Here is a 12,500-nt window from a genome sequence, read left to right on the forward strand (position 1 = left end):
TGATGCCAATTTGGTAATATGATTCTCCCGTGAAAGGTTATGGCAGTTAGTGAGGTCATGAGTTCCATTGACTGCGTCTCTTCCAGTGGCTGTCCAGAAAAGTGGATTGTATAGTTTGATTTCCAATCCTTGTGGAGAGACTGTTTCAGAGCATGTGACTTGCCTGTGTTGAACGTCGTGTTCCACATGGTTAACCAGCAGCGTATCTTGTCCAGGTCTGACAAAAGGGATTCAGTAACAGCTGGCCTTTCACAAGAGTGATGGATTCTTCTACACAGATGAATTTCAAGAATATGAGATACCGTATATCATCTTCTATATCTATATAAAACAGTGTGTATTTATCTGTCCCCCTTCCTAAGTACGGTTTCATTCGGGTTTTAAAGGCCAATCTTTTAACACGACTTTCTGTTCACCATGGTCAAAACACCTTGAGGACCCAAAAGAAGAGTAATTGGTCTCTTCTATTAAATTGTAGACAGCGACTTGCAAACCGAGTGTCAAGGGTAGTGTACAGAATAGTTAAAATAATAATAAATACAATGTGCAGGGAGATTAAATTTGCTGCACGTAATGTACAACGTGTGCAGAGTAAAATGAGTGTTAATTTCCGTCCGTAGGATGTCTAATAAATAACAAAGATGTAAGCATACCTGACACTACGCCAAGGCTTCAGAAGTTGGTATGCTCACGAGGCTGTTCCATAAAAACGAAACGTCCCAGAAGATATATAAAATACGGTAACACATTTTATGTCGTGTTTTAAAATAACACTTTTTTTTTTACTACTACGAGGCATCATATCTTCCAGTCTCCTTGAATATTTCGAATGAAACAACTCTAACCCATCAGTTTGACGGGCTTTTATACGAGTTGATATGTAATCTCCCCCATAAAAAAAAAACACGAAAATGTATCATTAGTCTCGCCCTGTAGAGGTTGCGAGACTATACAATGCTCCCATCTGTCTGTGTGTGTCCACGTCTATATATTTTCATTTAAAAAAATTTTTCTCTGTAATCACTCGTCCGATCAATGCAAAACTGTAAACCTAGGAGGCACTCCCCATAGAGAATATTTCAATGACAACTCTGACGTCATAGGTCACATGGTTTGGCAGCCATATTGGATTAAAGAAAAATAATTGGCCATCTCTGAAACTGCTCAACGGACAAAATTTGAACCTGGCATATGTCATCAATTCCCCATGGAGTATATAGGGTGATCATGATGACATGATCAATGAAGTGGTATTCCAGCCATATTTGGTTGAAATTGAATCCTTATCCAAACAAGCTCAAATGAGCTAAGATCCTCGTCCTCTTAATGATGACGTCATAAAAACGAATATGACGTCATTGTGATGTATCAGGTTTGCGATAAATTATCTGTGCTAATGCCCGGCTTGATTCCCGCAAGCAAAATTCAAACAGCTTGCCTAGTTTCGGAGATAATGGTATAGGCGATTTCCATTCGCGGCGATATTATGACGTCAACTTTTTTTCTAGGAAGAATTTCCAAAATCGGAAATGGTTACTGCCTGCGCGTGGGCTTTGCATATATAATACATGGCAAGTTTCACGAAGATCCGATGAAAACTCTGGGTTGTGAAACAAAAAAATGTCAAAAAATAGGAATGACGTCATAAAAATTGATATGACGTCATGGTGATGTATCATATGTGCGGTAATTCATCTCTGCTAATGCCCTGTTTGATTCCCTCAAACAGAATTCAAAAAGCTTGCCTAGTTTCGGAGATAATTTTTTAGGCGATTTCCATTTGCGGAGATATTTTGACATCATAACTTTTTTTCAAGGAGGAATTTTCAAAATCGGAGATGGTTACTGTCTGTGCAGGGTATTTTTGCATATATATGCCAAGTTTCAGGAAGTTTCGATGAAAACTGTAGGCTGTGAAACAAAAAAGTCCACAAGAAGAAGATGAAGAACAACGTGAGTAAGACTTAGAGATCCTCCACGAGGATCTAAAAATCTGAAACTTCAAACATCTGTTCTACAACCAGATGTGAGGGAAGAATTAAATTTATGATGTCAAAAATAACAAAAAAAAATCTTCTTTTCCAGAACTGCTTAACAGATCGATGTGAAACTTCGTACATATGATCGACTAGCCATGGGGAATATACAGATGGTGGACAAAAAATGGAAATACCTGGTTAAATGAGGGACACCAAGTACATTGAAAGCAAAGGCTTCCACACAGGTGTGGCCCACGTGTTAATTAAGCAAAGAACATCCCAGCATACTTCGTGTCGTGTATAAAAATGCTGCACAGGCCTGGTTGCTTATAATTATGGCTAGCATGATTGCAAGAGTTGACCTCAATGACTTTGAAAGAGAGGGGACCGTTGGAGCACGTTTTGCAGGAGCTTCAGTGACAAAGACAACTCAACTTGGTGATGTCGGCATGGAAAGACAATCAGCAAAGGGCAACAGTTGATGAAGTGCATAATCCAGGAATGTGATGTTCTTGCATTAATTTCAAGTGCAAGGCAAAGCAGGTGAGCAACTGCAGATCAATTGACCAAATTTAAACCTGTGTTGCGAGCAGCCAGTTTCATAAAAAATGGTCTGCCGAGAACTCCACAGAGCGGGATGCCATAGTCGGGTTGCAGGGCACAAACCGCTCATCACACCTGGCAATGCACATTTGTGAGTCCAGTGGTGTAAAAAGCACAGGCAATGGACTTCCAATCAGTGTAGAAATGTGATATGGTCCGATGAATCATCCTTCACAAAGTTCTTGACAAACGGATAAATGCGCGAATGGCGCTAGCCAAAAGCACTCTACAACCCTGAGTGCTTGGTTCCAACAGTGAAGGGTTCTGGTGGTTCTGTAGTGTTCTGGGGCACATTTTCCTGATATGCTCTGTGTGCAGTCATTCCCTTAGAAGGCAAAGTCGATGCCAATTGCTACTTAATGTTGCTGAGTGATCATCTTCATCCCATGTTGCAGCACTTCTTTTCTGCCAGGATGGGTGTCTTCCAGGATGACAATGCTCCCATGCACAGAGCACACATGCTCGTCCAATGGTTTGATGAGCATGACACTGACGTTATCCATATGGCATGGCCTTCTTAGTAACCAGATCTGAACCCAATCGAGCATTTATGGGATATTCTGGAATGACACCTGACACAACGTTTTCCACCTCCATCAAACAGGTGTGAGTTGATTGATTTTTTTTTTCTCGTGGAAGAATGGTGCCGCATCCCTCCTGCAGAATTCCAGACCCTGGTGCACTCTATGCCACAGCGCCTGCAGGCCGTGTTGGCTGAATATTGTGCCCCAACACACTATAAATCACTTTATTTACATTGGAGTTTCTATTTTTTTTCTCCACTACCTGTAGTTTGAATTTTTTTTTTCATATTAATCTTCATTGATGCAATTTAGTCTTAATGTGCACAAAAGTGGTCGTTAAATATCCTAATAACCAATGAAGCTACGGATAATGGCAATATATGTGACAATAGGGTGAATGAATGATCCAGTAAGTGGGCCATAATTTAGTAGATGATCAGTTAACGATGGTATTTTTGTTCAGAATGAGCGCACGATGTGAGATTATGTGCTCATGAGTGCCGTTCTAGTTCACAAAGTAATTGGTGAAGTCACTGTTCCAGCATTCATTCCAAATGCCTTTTTGCCACGGAGATGTGCAGAATACCTGATTGCAAGTTTCGATGCAACATAATTGCCTCCTGCCATAATCATTCAGCGCATGCAGCTCATACACCCTCAGGTTTTTAGAAAGACACAAAGCATTCTGACTGAGCAAATACAAAACAGTCTTTCTAAGACACAAATGTGTGGATCATCCAAAAAACACACTGCTTAGATTCTTTAGCAATCCGTTAGAATGCCATCTCTGAGGATTCTAATCATTGGACACCTTCAAGCACTGTCTTCCTTTAGCCATGTTGCAAGGGTCTAATCAATGTGGGGAGAAGAAGTGTTTATCATTATCAAGTTACGAGATCGACAAGCGATGTTCCAAGATAACGACTTGAGCTCAGGAGTGATACATTCACACAACCCAAGTACGCAATCAGTTTTAAACTGCTCAGAGTACTGCGAACACACTCCCTGACACCTTGCAGGATAAGTGTCAACACAGTCTTGAGGTGTCTCTGTGATGCAGGGATCTGTGCTTGTTGTCCTGTTCATCTTCCAAGGTTTGCACTGTGACACGTCCAAGCATGCTTGCAGTTGTCAAATCAGGACATGGAGGCAATGGGAAAGTGTTATGCTCAGTGACTATTCCAGGTTTCTCCTTCAAATGCATGATGGGTCTGCAGAACACTCAATGAGCAATATGCCCCAGTCTGTGTGCAAGAAGCTGTACATTTTGGACGTGGAAGTGTAATAAAGGTGGGGTGATATTGTTGAAAACTTTCACACCAACTTGTTCCATATCCATGGCAGATCAATACATTAATGAGATGTTACAGCAACATGGTCCAGGAATCGTATTTATGCATGATGATGCTCCTGCGCACAGGGCCATTTGAACAAGAAACATTCTTGTCAATGCCATCGTTAATGTCATTACAACCTGGTCGACCATCTCGCCAGATTTAAATCCAATTGAACATCTGGATTATGATCGATTGTCCTTGCCAAGACAGCCACAAACCATTGATGAGCTGGAACATGAGCTAATTCAGGTGCAGAATTCCATTCCCGCTGGCTCATTATTGCATGTTCATATGGCCAATGTGATGACGGTGCAATGCAGTGATTGCTGCTTGATGTGGACATACCCAGTATTGAAATTGTTACCTCAACATCTGATCCCTATGTGAAATCATTCGCCACAATGCAGCATTACGTGATTAGGTCACAATTAAATAATTCAGTATTCATCTGTCAGAAGTTGTCACCTCTGAAGGTGACTCCTTCAAATTCCCTGCTTTCCTTCCTGAAAGTTCCTGTCATGTCCATCTTGTGTACCCCGTGTTCCCCGCCCCATCCCTCTCCCTTCCACAGATCTCCTAATGTCTCTGTTCCCCACTGTTTTGTCCTTCCCACTCCCGCCCCTCTTGTCTCGTGCCCCTCTTGCTGTGCCTTGTGTGTTTGCTCTCATACGAGCCTCGACAAGGTATACAAAAATAACCTCATCTGTCCCATGATGTATAAATAAATCGCATCAACAACAATCACTTGTGTGGATCCAGAATAATGTAGTTCCAGCAGATGGCCTTGTGGAATAACAGCCTGAAAGGAAAGGACACCATCAAAGGCTACCCCTTGTTTTTCACTCTGAGACCAAATCGGACAATCAATATATATATATATATATAAAAATATATATATATATATATATATATATATATATATATATATATATATATATATATATATATATCATGCAGGAGACCTGCATATTAAAGGAATACCGCTTACAAATCATGACAGGATACCAGACTGTCACAGGTCAGACAGAATAACATATCCAAGGTGGAAAGCCAAACTGGTTGTTAAAGAAGAGAGAGTGCCTGAAGTCAGCTGCACTGGTGGACTCCATTACTTTGCTTACAATGGGGAGAAGGCAGATAGGGCTGTAGTTGAGGGGATTCATTTTGGAACCTTTCTTACAAATTGTAATGGTTTGTAACTTTCCAAAACAGAGGAAGTTGCCCATCCAAGAAGGACCCATGTGAGAAGGAGAGGGAACAGTGTATGGTCGGACTGAAGTGCAATTCTCAAGGGTTAGAGCACTTTCGTCATGAGGGCCGGTTGCTGAAGTGTCGAACTTGGTAAGAAACTTCTCCATTTTGGCAGGGGAGAAGTCCATATGCTGCAAGAAACATTCTGGTGAGGGAAAGGGTAGGTCCAGGAAGGTAATGATTTTAGACCTTTGCCTTTTGAGTGAAGAAATAATTCAAGAACTCTGCTTTTTCTCGAGTCATGTCCAGCACTGTAAGGGGAGTGTGTATCAGACACAGACCTGAACAGCTCTCACCAGGTGTTGGAGGATGGTGAGGGCAAGAAGTTCAAAATGATGGACACAAAAGTTGACTTGTGAAGAAGAGAAAAACCCTGCGTTGAGCAGTTGTATATACCTGGTGTTGGCTCATTGGTTAGGGTGGTGGCTTGGAATCCTCTGATCCTGAGTTCAAACCCCACTCCACTGTTGAATTCATACCAGGTGGGGTTGACTCTGCCTGTCATCCTTCCGAGGTCGGCAAAATGAGTGCCAGCATGCTGGTATACTGTGTCGGAGTGGCGACCCGTCCAGGATTGTGTCCAATAGCCAAGGAGACTGCTTAGGCAGCACCAACGCTCTGCATGGAGTATGGTCCCGATGGATGGATGGATGAGCAGTTGTAGAGGAAATTCCAGGAGCAGTCAATGTTCGGAGCTGATAAGATTTGGGACCAGTCTTGACTGGAGAGATCAGATTTTAGATCAGATCAATCGGCTTTACCAAATTGCCATAAACATTTGCACCTTGGAGCTTCTCTAAAAACATAATTTAGGGCAGAAAAACATCCTTGGCTTGTTATGTTTGGTAACTGTTATGCTCATTACAAAGTTCCTTTCTGCTCGTTGGTGATTATTTAACATTTTGTGTGTTCTCAATCTCAGAGTTGGAGGAGAGGTGCAGATGATGACTTGGGATTCGACTGGCGAGAGACTTGCTGTGCTGCTGAGAGGTAAGGAAACCAAAATACAATTTGAGGTGGAGGTGATCAGAGCAATTTTGAGTTGAAGTGTTACTGTTTTAAAGGCATGCTGAAAGTTTTGACATTTGCTGCATATGAAAGCAAAAATCAATAAAAGGAAAACTTCCATTATGTTGTAATAATATCAAGTACCACTTATCAAAACCTACCTTCAGTCATTCTAAGCCCCAACCCCATGCACTGGAATGAATGATAATTGTTGATGGGGGATTGTGGGGGAGATGGCGGAAACAGGTGGGGGGGGGGTGGGAAGGTGGTCGGTGTTGTGGGGGTGAAGGTTGGTTGTGGAGGGCGGGAGTGGTGCTGGGGATGGGGGCCTGCTTTTGTAGGCCCGATTCCCACTCGGGTATTTTGGACAAACCTCGTACAATTTCTGGCAAACTTTTTGGTGTTTCAGCCATTGGTGTAGCATGAAACCATCTCAGTTTGGAATACCATAAAAACACCAAGGATGCCTCGACTCGGCATATTTGTGAAAAAAAAAAATCGAAAATTATTCGTTGTTCGAGTTAAATCGTTCCACGATGTAACCCATTGAAAGTACGGATGTATGAACCAACTAAAGTTTATTGACTTTTTTTTTTCCCGAAACTAGTAAAAATGAAATTTTTTTAAATTGTACTTATGATGGAGGGCATTGGAGGTTATTGAGATGACGTTGACATCCCTGGGTCAGGATCAGCAGACTTTGTGAAGAAGGAGGTGATCATTGTATGCTTTGCCTTGTTCTGCATGTCCTTATAGTTATAGACATGCGCATAAGGTGCCATGACAGCATCCCTCTCGCGCTTGAATTTCGAGCACCTCTCCATGAAGACTCATGAAAACTTCATGTCGAGACTCATGAAAAAGCGAAACTGTGATGTGGAAACGCGCGTTCGGGGTGGGCCCGCTCTACTGTATAATTCGGAAATCGGAAAAAGACACGTCATTTTTATTTTGTGGGATATCAAAGGATAGATTAGCATTGATGTGGTCTGAGGTTTTGGGTTCCTGTTTAAAGCTGAACTCTCAAACTTATCTCCTTCCACATACTCTTGGTGGTACCATCACACTGTTTCTGGTGTGTGTTCCCACTCAGTCACTTCCTTGTCAGCTAATTCTGCTCAAAAGGATGTAATGTCAACCCAGTATTTGCCTCCAATGCTCGTGCTCCCAACCCATCCCTCTCTGTCCCCACCTTATTAACGCATTACCCACTAATGAGTGGACATTGTAATTTACATTTCCACCCCAGAAGATAGTTATCCTTTTTTGACTCTGCTTGGAAGGCATCCTGGATTACTCCAATCCAGAAGAAGGGTGCAAAAACATCCTTGCTGCCTGTGACATTCAAGGTCACCTTCACACAAATTTCTGATTTACCTCTGCCACTGAGATGGATGGGAGGTTATGTTTTCATCCCTGTTTGTCTGTGAGCAGGATATGTCAAAAGTTGTGGGTATACTATTTGGACGAAACTTGGTGTACAGGTTGAGTGTGATGAGGACAAATTAATTTGATTTTAGTGATGATCCGGATCCTGTTACGAGGTTTTTTTTTTTGTTTTAAAGTGATTCTTCACAATTGAGAGATTCTGCCAAAAATAATATATAGCATGATATTTCAAAAAGTTGAGGACAGGTTTTGACAAAAATTGGTTGATGAGGGGTAGGTGACAATAACAAGCTGATTCGATTTTGGTTAAGATCTGGATGCAGATCCTGTCTATCAGTGCGATACAAAACAAAATATGTCCAGCCTGGTGGAGGCATGCATTCTACCGATCTAGTTCCACTCGGCAATCACTACATTGCTATCAACGCGACCATCTTCTCTCCTCTCCCAGTGGAAGCTGGAATGTTTCAAGGCAGTGTGTGGGCCCGGTATTGTACCTACTCTACGTAACCAAACAATGATGCTTTGGAAAACCCTTTTTTCCTTGTTGCAGATGATTTTAATGTGATACACTACCCCATCCCACTGACGGGCAGATAGAAGCTGCATCACTCTGCTGATCTGAAGGTTATTACCTCTGCCACTGGAAGTTAAGGAGGTTATGTTTTCACCCCCTTTCTGTCTATTTGTCTGTGGACAGGATATCTCAAAAACTTGTGGACGGATCCGGATAAAATTTTGTAGACAGGTGCGGTGTGTGACGAGGACAAACTGATTTGATTTTGGTGAAGATCTGGATTCGGATTCGATGACTAGAATTTTAAAAAAGTGATTCTTCACGATTGAGAGATAGGGCCAAAAGGATATATAGCACAACATCTCAAAAATGTATTGGGCCAGATAGGTTCTTGTGGATCAGGCATTACAGGCTGGAGGTATGCGCTCTACCGAGTGCCCTTCTAGTTTCAGAATAAAATATATCTGTTCCTGTTGTACGTTTCCTCTGCTGGGTAGTGCATTTCACAGTGAAGACTCAACCATGAGCACCAAGGAGCTTCCAAAAGACCTCCGAGATAAAGTTGTGGAAAGGCACAGATCAGGGGATGGGTATGAAAATCTTCCAAACCTTGAATATCCCATGGAGCACAGTCAAGCCGATCATTAAGAAGTGGAAGGCAGATGGGACCATCAAGACCCTGCCTCGATCAGGCTGTCCCTCGCAACTGGATGACCAAGCAAGGAGGAGACTGATCATAGAGACCACCAAGAAGCCAATGGCAACTTTGAAAGAGCTACAGGCCTTTGTGGCAAAGACTGGTCACTGTGTGCAAGTGACAACAATATCCCAAGCACTCTACAAGTCTGGCCTGTATGTTAGGGTGGCAAGAAGGAAGCCATTACTCAAAAATGCCCACCTTGAGTCCCGTACGAGGGATGCAAAAAACCACTCTGGAGATTCTGAAGCTATGTGGCAAAAGGTTTTGTGGTTTGACGAAACCAAGATGGAACTTTTTGGCCTAAAAGCAAAATGTTACATTTGGTGCAACCCCAACACAGCACCTCATTCAAAGAACACCATCCCTTCTGTGAAACATGGTGGTGGCTGCATCATGTTATGGGGATGTTTCTCTTCAGCAGAGACTGGGGCACCTGTCACGATAGAAGAGAAAATGGATGGAGCAAAATGCAGAAAAATCCTGGAGGAAAACCTGTTGCCCTCTGAAAGAATGCCGAAATTGGGATGGAAGTTCACCTTCCAGCATGGCAACGACCCAAAGTACACAGCCAAAGCTAAATTGGAGTTGCTCAGGAATAGAAAAGATAAATGTCCTTGAGTGGCCCCGTCAGAGCCCCGACCCAAATCCAATTGAAAATTTTTTGGCATGACTTGAAGATTGCTGTCCATCATCACTCCCCACACAACTTAACTGAGCTTGAACAGTTTTGTACAGAAGAATGGGCAAATATTGCCCAGTCAAGGTGTGCAAAATTGGGAGAGACCTATCCCAACAGACTCACAGCTGTAATTGCTGTCAAGGGTGCTTCCACCAACGATTAACTCAGGGTGGTGGACATTTAGCCAACCAAGATATTTTATTTTTGTAATTTTAATTAATTTTCTGAAATTTGTAGAATTTGTTTTTCACTTGGAAGTTGTGGGTTATGATGTGTAAATAAAGGTGGAAAAAGTCTGATTTAAACGAATTTAATTCCAAGCTATAAAACAACAAAAGGTGAGAATTTTGAAAGGTGGTGTAGACTTTCTATAGGTACTGTATATTCTGAATCAAAAGGTTGGACTAAAGGTGATGACGACAAAAATCACGTTTAACTGCAAATCAAAAAACGAGAAATTATAATTGATCATTGGAGAATTTAATAAACCATTAATTGTAAGGGTGATTGTTATCCCAAAGGCTTTATTGAAAAGCCTCCCTGCTGATACTGCAGTTGGCAGTGTAGCAGCGAGCACTGCATCTATCACTGGGTGGTTGTTTTGTCACAGACTGCCAGTAGGTGACATAAATTACATTTAACCTCTTCCTTCCTGGATACATTTCAGAAAACTGGTTGACAATGTAATGAATGCTGAGATGGGGTGGATGTGTGGCAGGCACCTTTGTTTGTCACAGCAAGTGTGTTCATGTGGCACAATATCATAGGTGCATATGTTATTGGGTATAACTGATATCCAGGTCACCCTGAACTGTATGTACAGTGGGGAGAACAAGTATTTGATACACTGCCAATTTTGCAGGTTTTCCCACTTACAAAGCACGTAGAGGTCTGTAATTTTTATCATAGGTACACTTCAACTGTGAAAGACGGAATCTAAAACAAAAATGCTGAAAATCACATTGTATGATTTTTAAATAATTAATTTGCATTTTATTGCATGAAATAAGTATTTGATACATCAGAAAAACAGAACTTAATATTTGGTGCAGAAACCTTTGTTTGCAATAACAGAGATCAGATGTTTCCTGTAGTTCTTAACCAGGTTTGCACAGACTGCAGCAGGGATTTTGGCCCACTCCTCCATACAGATCTTCTCCAGATCCTTCAGGTTTCGGGGCTGTCGCTGGGCAACACAGACTTTCAGCTCCCTCCAAAGATTTTCTCTTGGGTTCAGGTCTGGAGACTGGCTAGGCCACTCCAGGACCTTGAGATGCTTCTTCCGGAGCCACTCCTTAGTTGCCCTGGTTGTGTGTTTCGGGTCGTTGTCATACTGGAAGACCCAGCCATGCCCCATCTTCAATGCTCTTGTTGAGGGAAGGAGGTTGTTGGCCAAGATCTCGCGATACATGGCCCCATCCATCCTCCCCTCAATACGGTGCAGTCGTCCTGTCCCGTTTGTAGAAAAGCATCCCCAAAGAATGATGTTTCCACCTCCATGCTTTACGGTTGAGATGGTGTTCTTGGGGTTGTACTCATCCTTCTTCTTCCTCCAAACACGGCGAGTGTAGTTTTAACCTAAAAGCTCCATTTTGGTCTCATCAGACCACATGACCTTCTCCCATTCCTCCTCTGGATGATCCAGATGGTCATTGGCAAACTTCAGACAGGCCTGCACATGCGCTGGCTTGAGCAGAGGGACCTTGCGTGCGCTGCAGGATTTTAATCCATGACGGCGTAGTGTGTTACTTATGGTTTTCTTTGATACTGTGGTCCCTAGCTCTCTTCAGGTCATTGACCAGGTCCTGCCATGTCGTTCTGGGCTGATCCCTCACCTTTCTCATGATCATTGAGGCTCCACGAGGTGAGATCTTGCATGGAGCCCCAGACCGAAGGAGATTGACTGTTATCTTGAACTTCTTCCATTTTCTAATAATTGCGCCAACAGTTGTTGCCTTCTCACCAAGCTGCTTGCCTATTGTCCTGTAGCCCATCCCAGCCTTGTGCAAGTCTACAATTTTGTCCCTGATGTCCTTAGACAGCTCTCTGGTCTTGCCCATTGTGGAGAGGTTGGAGTCTGATTGATTGAGTGTGGACAGCTGTCTTTTATGCAGATAACGAGTTCAAACAGGTGAAGTTCATCCATGCAATGAGTGGAGAATGGGAGGGCTTCTTAAAGACAAAACTAACAGGTTTGTGAGAGCCAGAATTCTTACTGGTTGGTAGGTGATCAAATACTTATTTCATGCAATAAAATGCAAATTAATTATTTAAAAATCATACAATGTGATTTTCAGGATTTTTGTTTTAGATTCCGTCTTTCACAGTTGAAGTGTACCTATGATAAAAATTACAGACCTCTACGTGCTTTGTAAGTGAGAAAACCTGCAAAATTGGCAGTATATCAAATACTTGTTCTCCCCACTGTATGTGGTACGTAAATGGCGACTAATTGGTGACTTTTTGGGGGTTATTCTCTTGTATTGCCTTAATTTATAGGTTGTTTTACTGCA

At 42.3% G+C, this 12,500-nt stretch overlaps 1 protein-coding gene across 1 annotated transcript in view; it reads left to right on the plus strand.

The window, feature by feature from the left end:
- The window catches only part of AAAS (aladin WD repeat nucleoporin), an 89,915-nt gene that overhangs the window by 74,438 nt on the left and 2,977 nt on the right, over positions 1-12,500 (plus strand). The window contains exon 14 of the mRNA XM_085870945.1: positions 6,617-6,684. Coding sequence (XP_085727071.1) covers positions 6,617-6,684 — 68 coding nt within the window. The remainder of the gene's footprint in view (positions 1-6,616; positions 6,685-12,500) is intronic.

Source organism: Eptatretus burgeri, chromosome 2 (genome assembly GCF_056783735.1).
Source record: "Eptatretus burgeri isolate ZD-2024b chromosome 2, Ebu_testis_v1, whole genome shotgun sequence".
Lineage (NCBI taxonomy): Eukaryota > Metazoa > Chordata > Myxini > Myxiniformes > Myxinidae > Eptatretus > Eptatretus burgeri.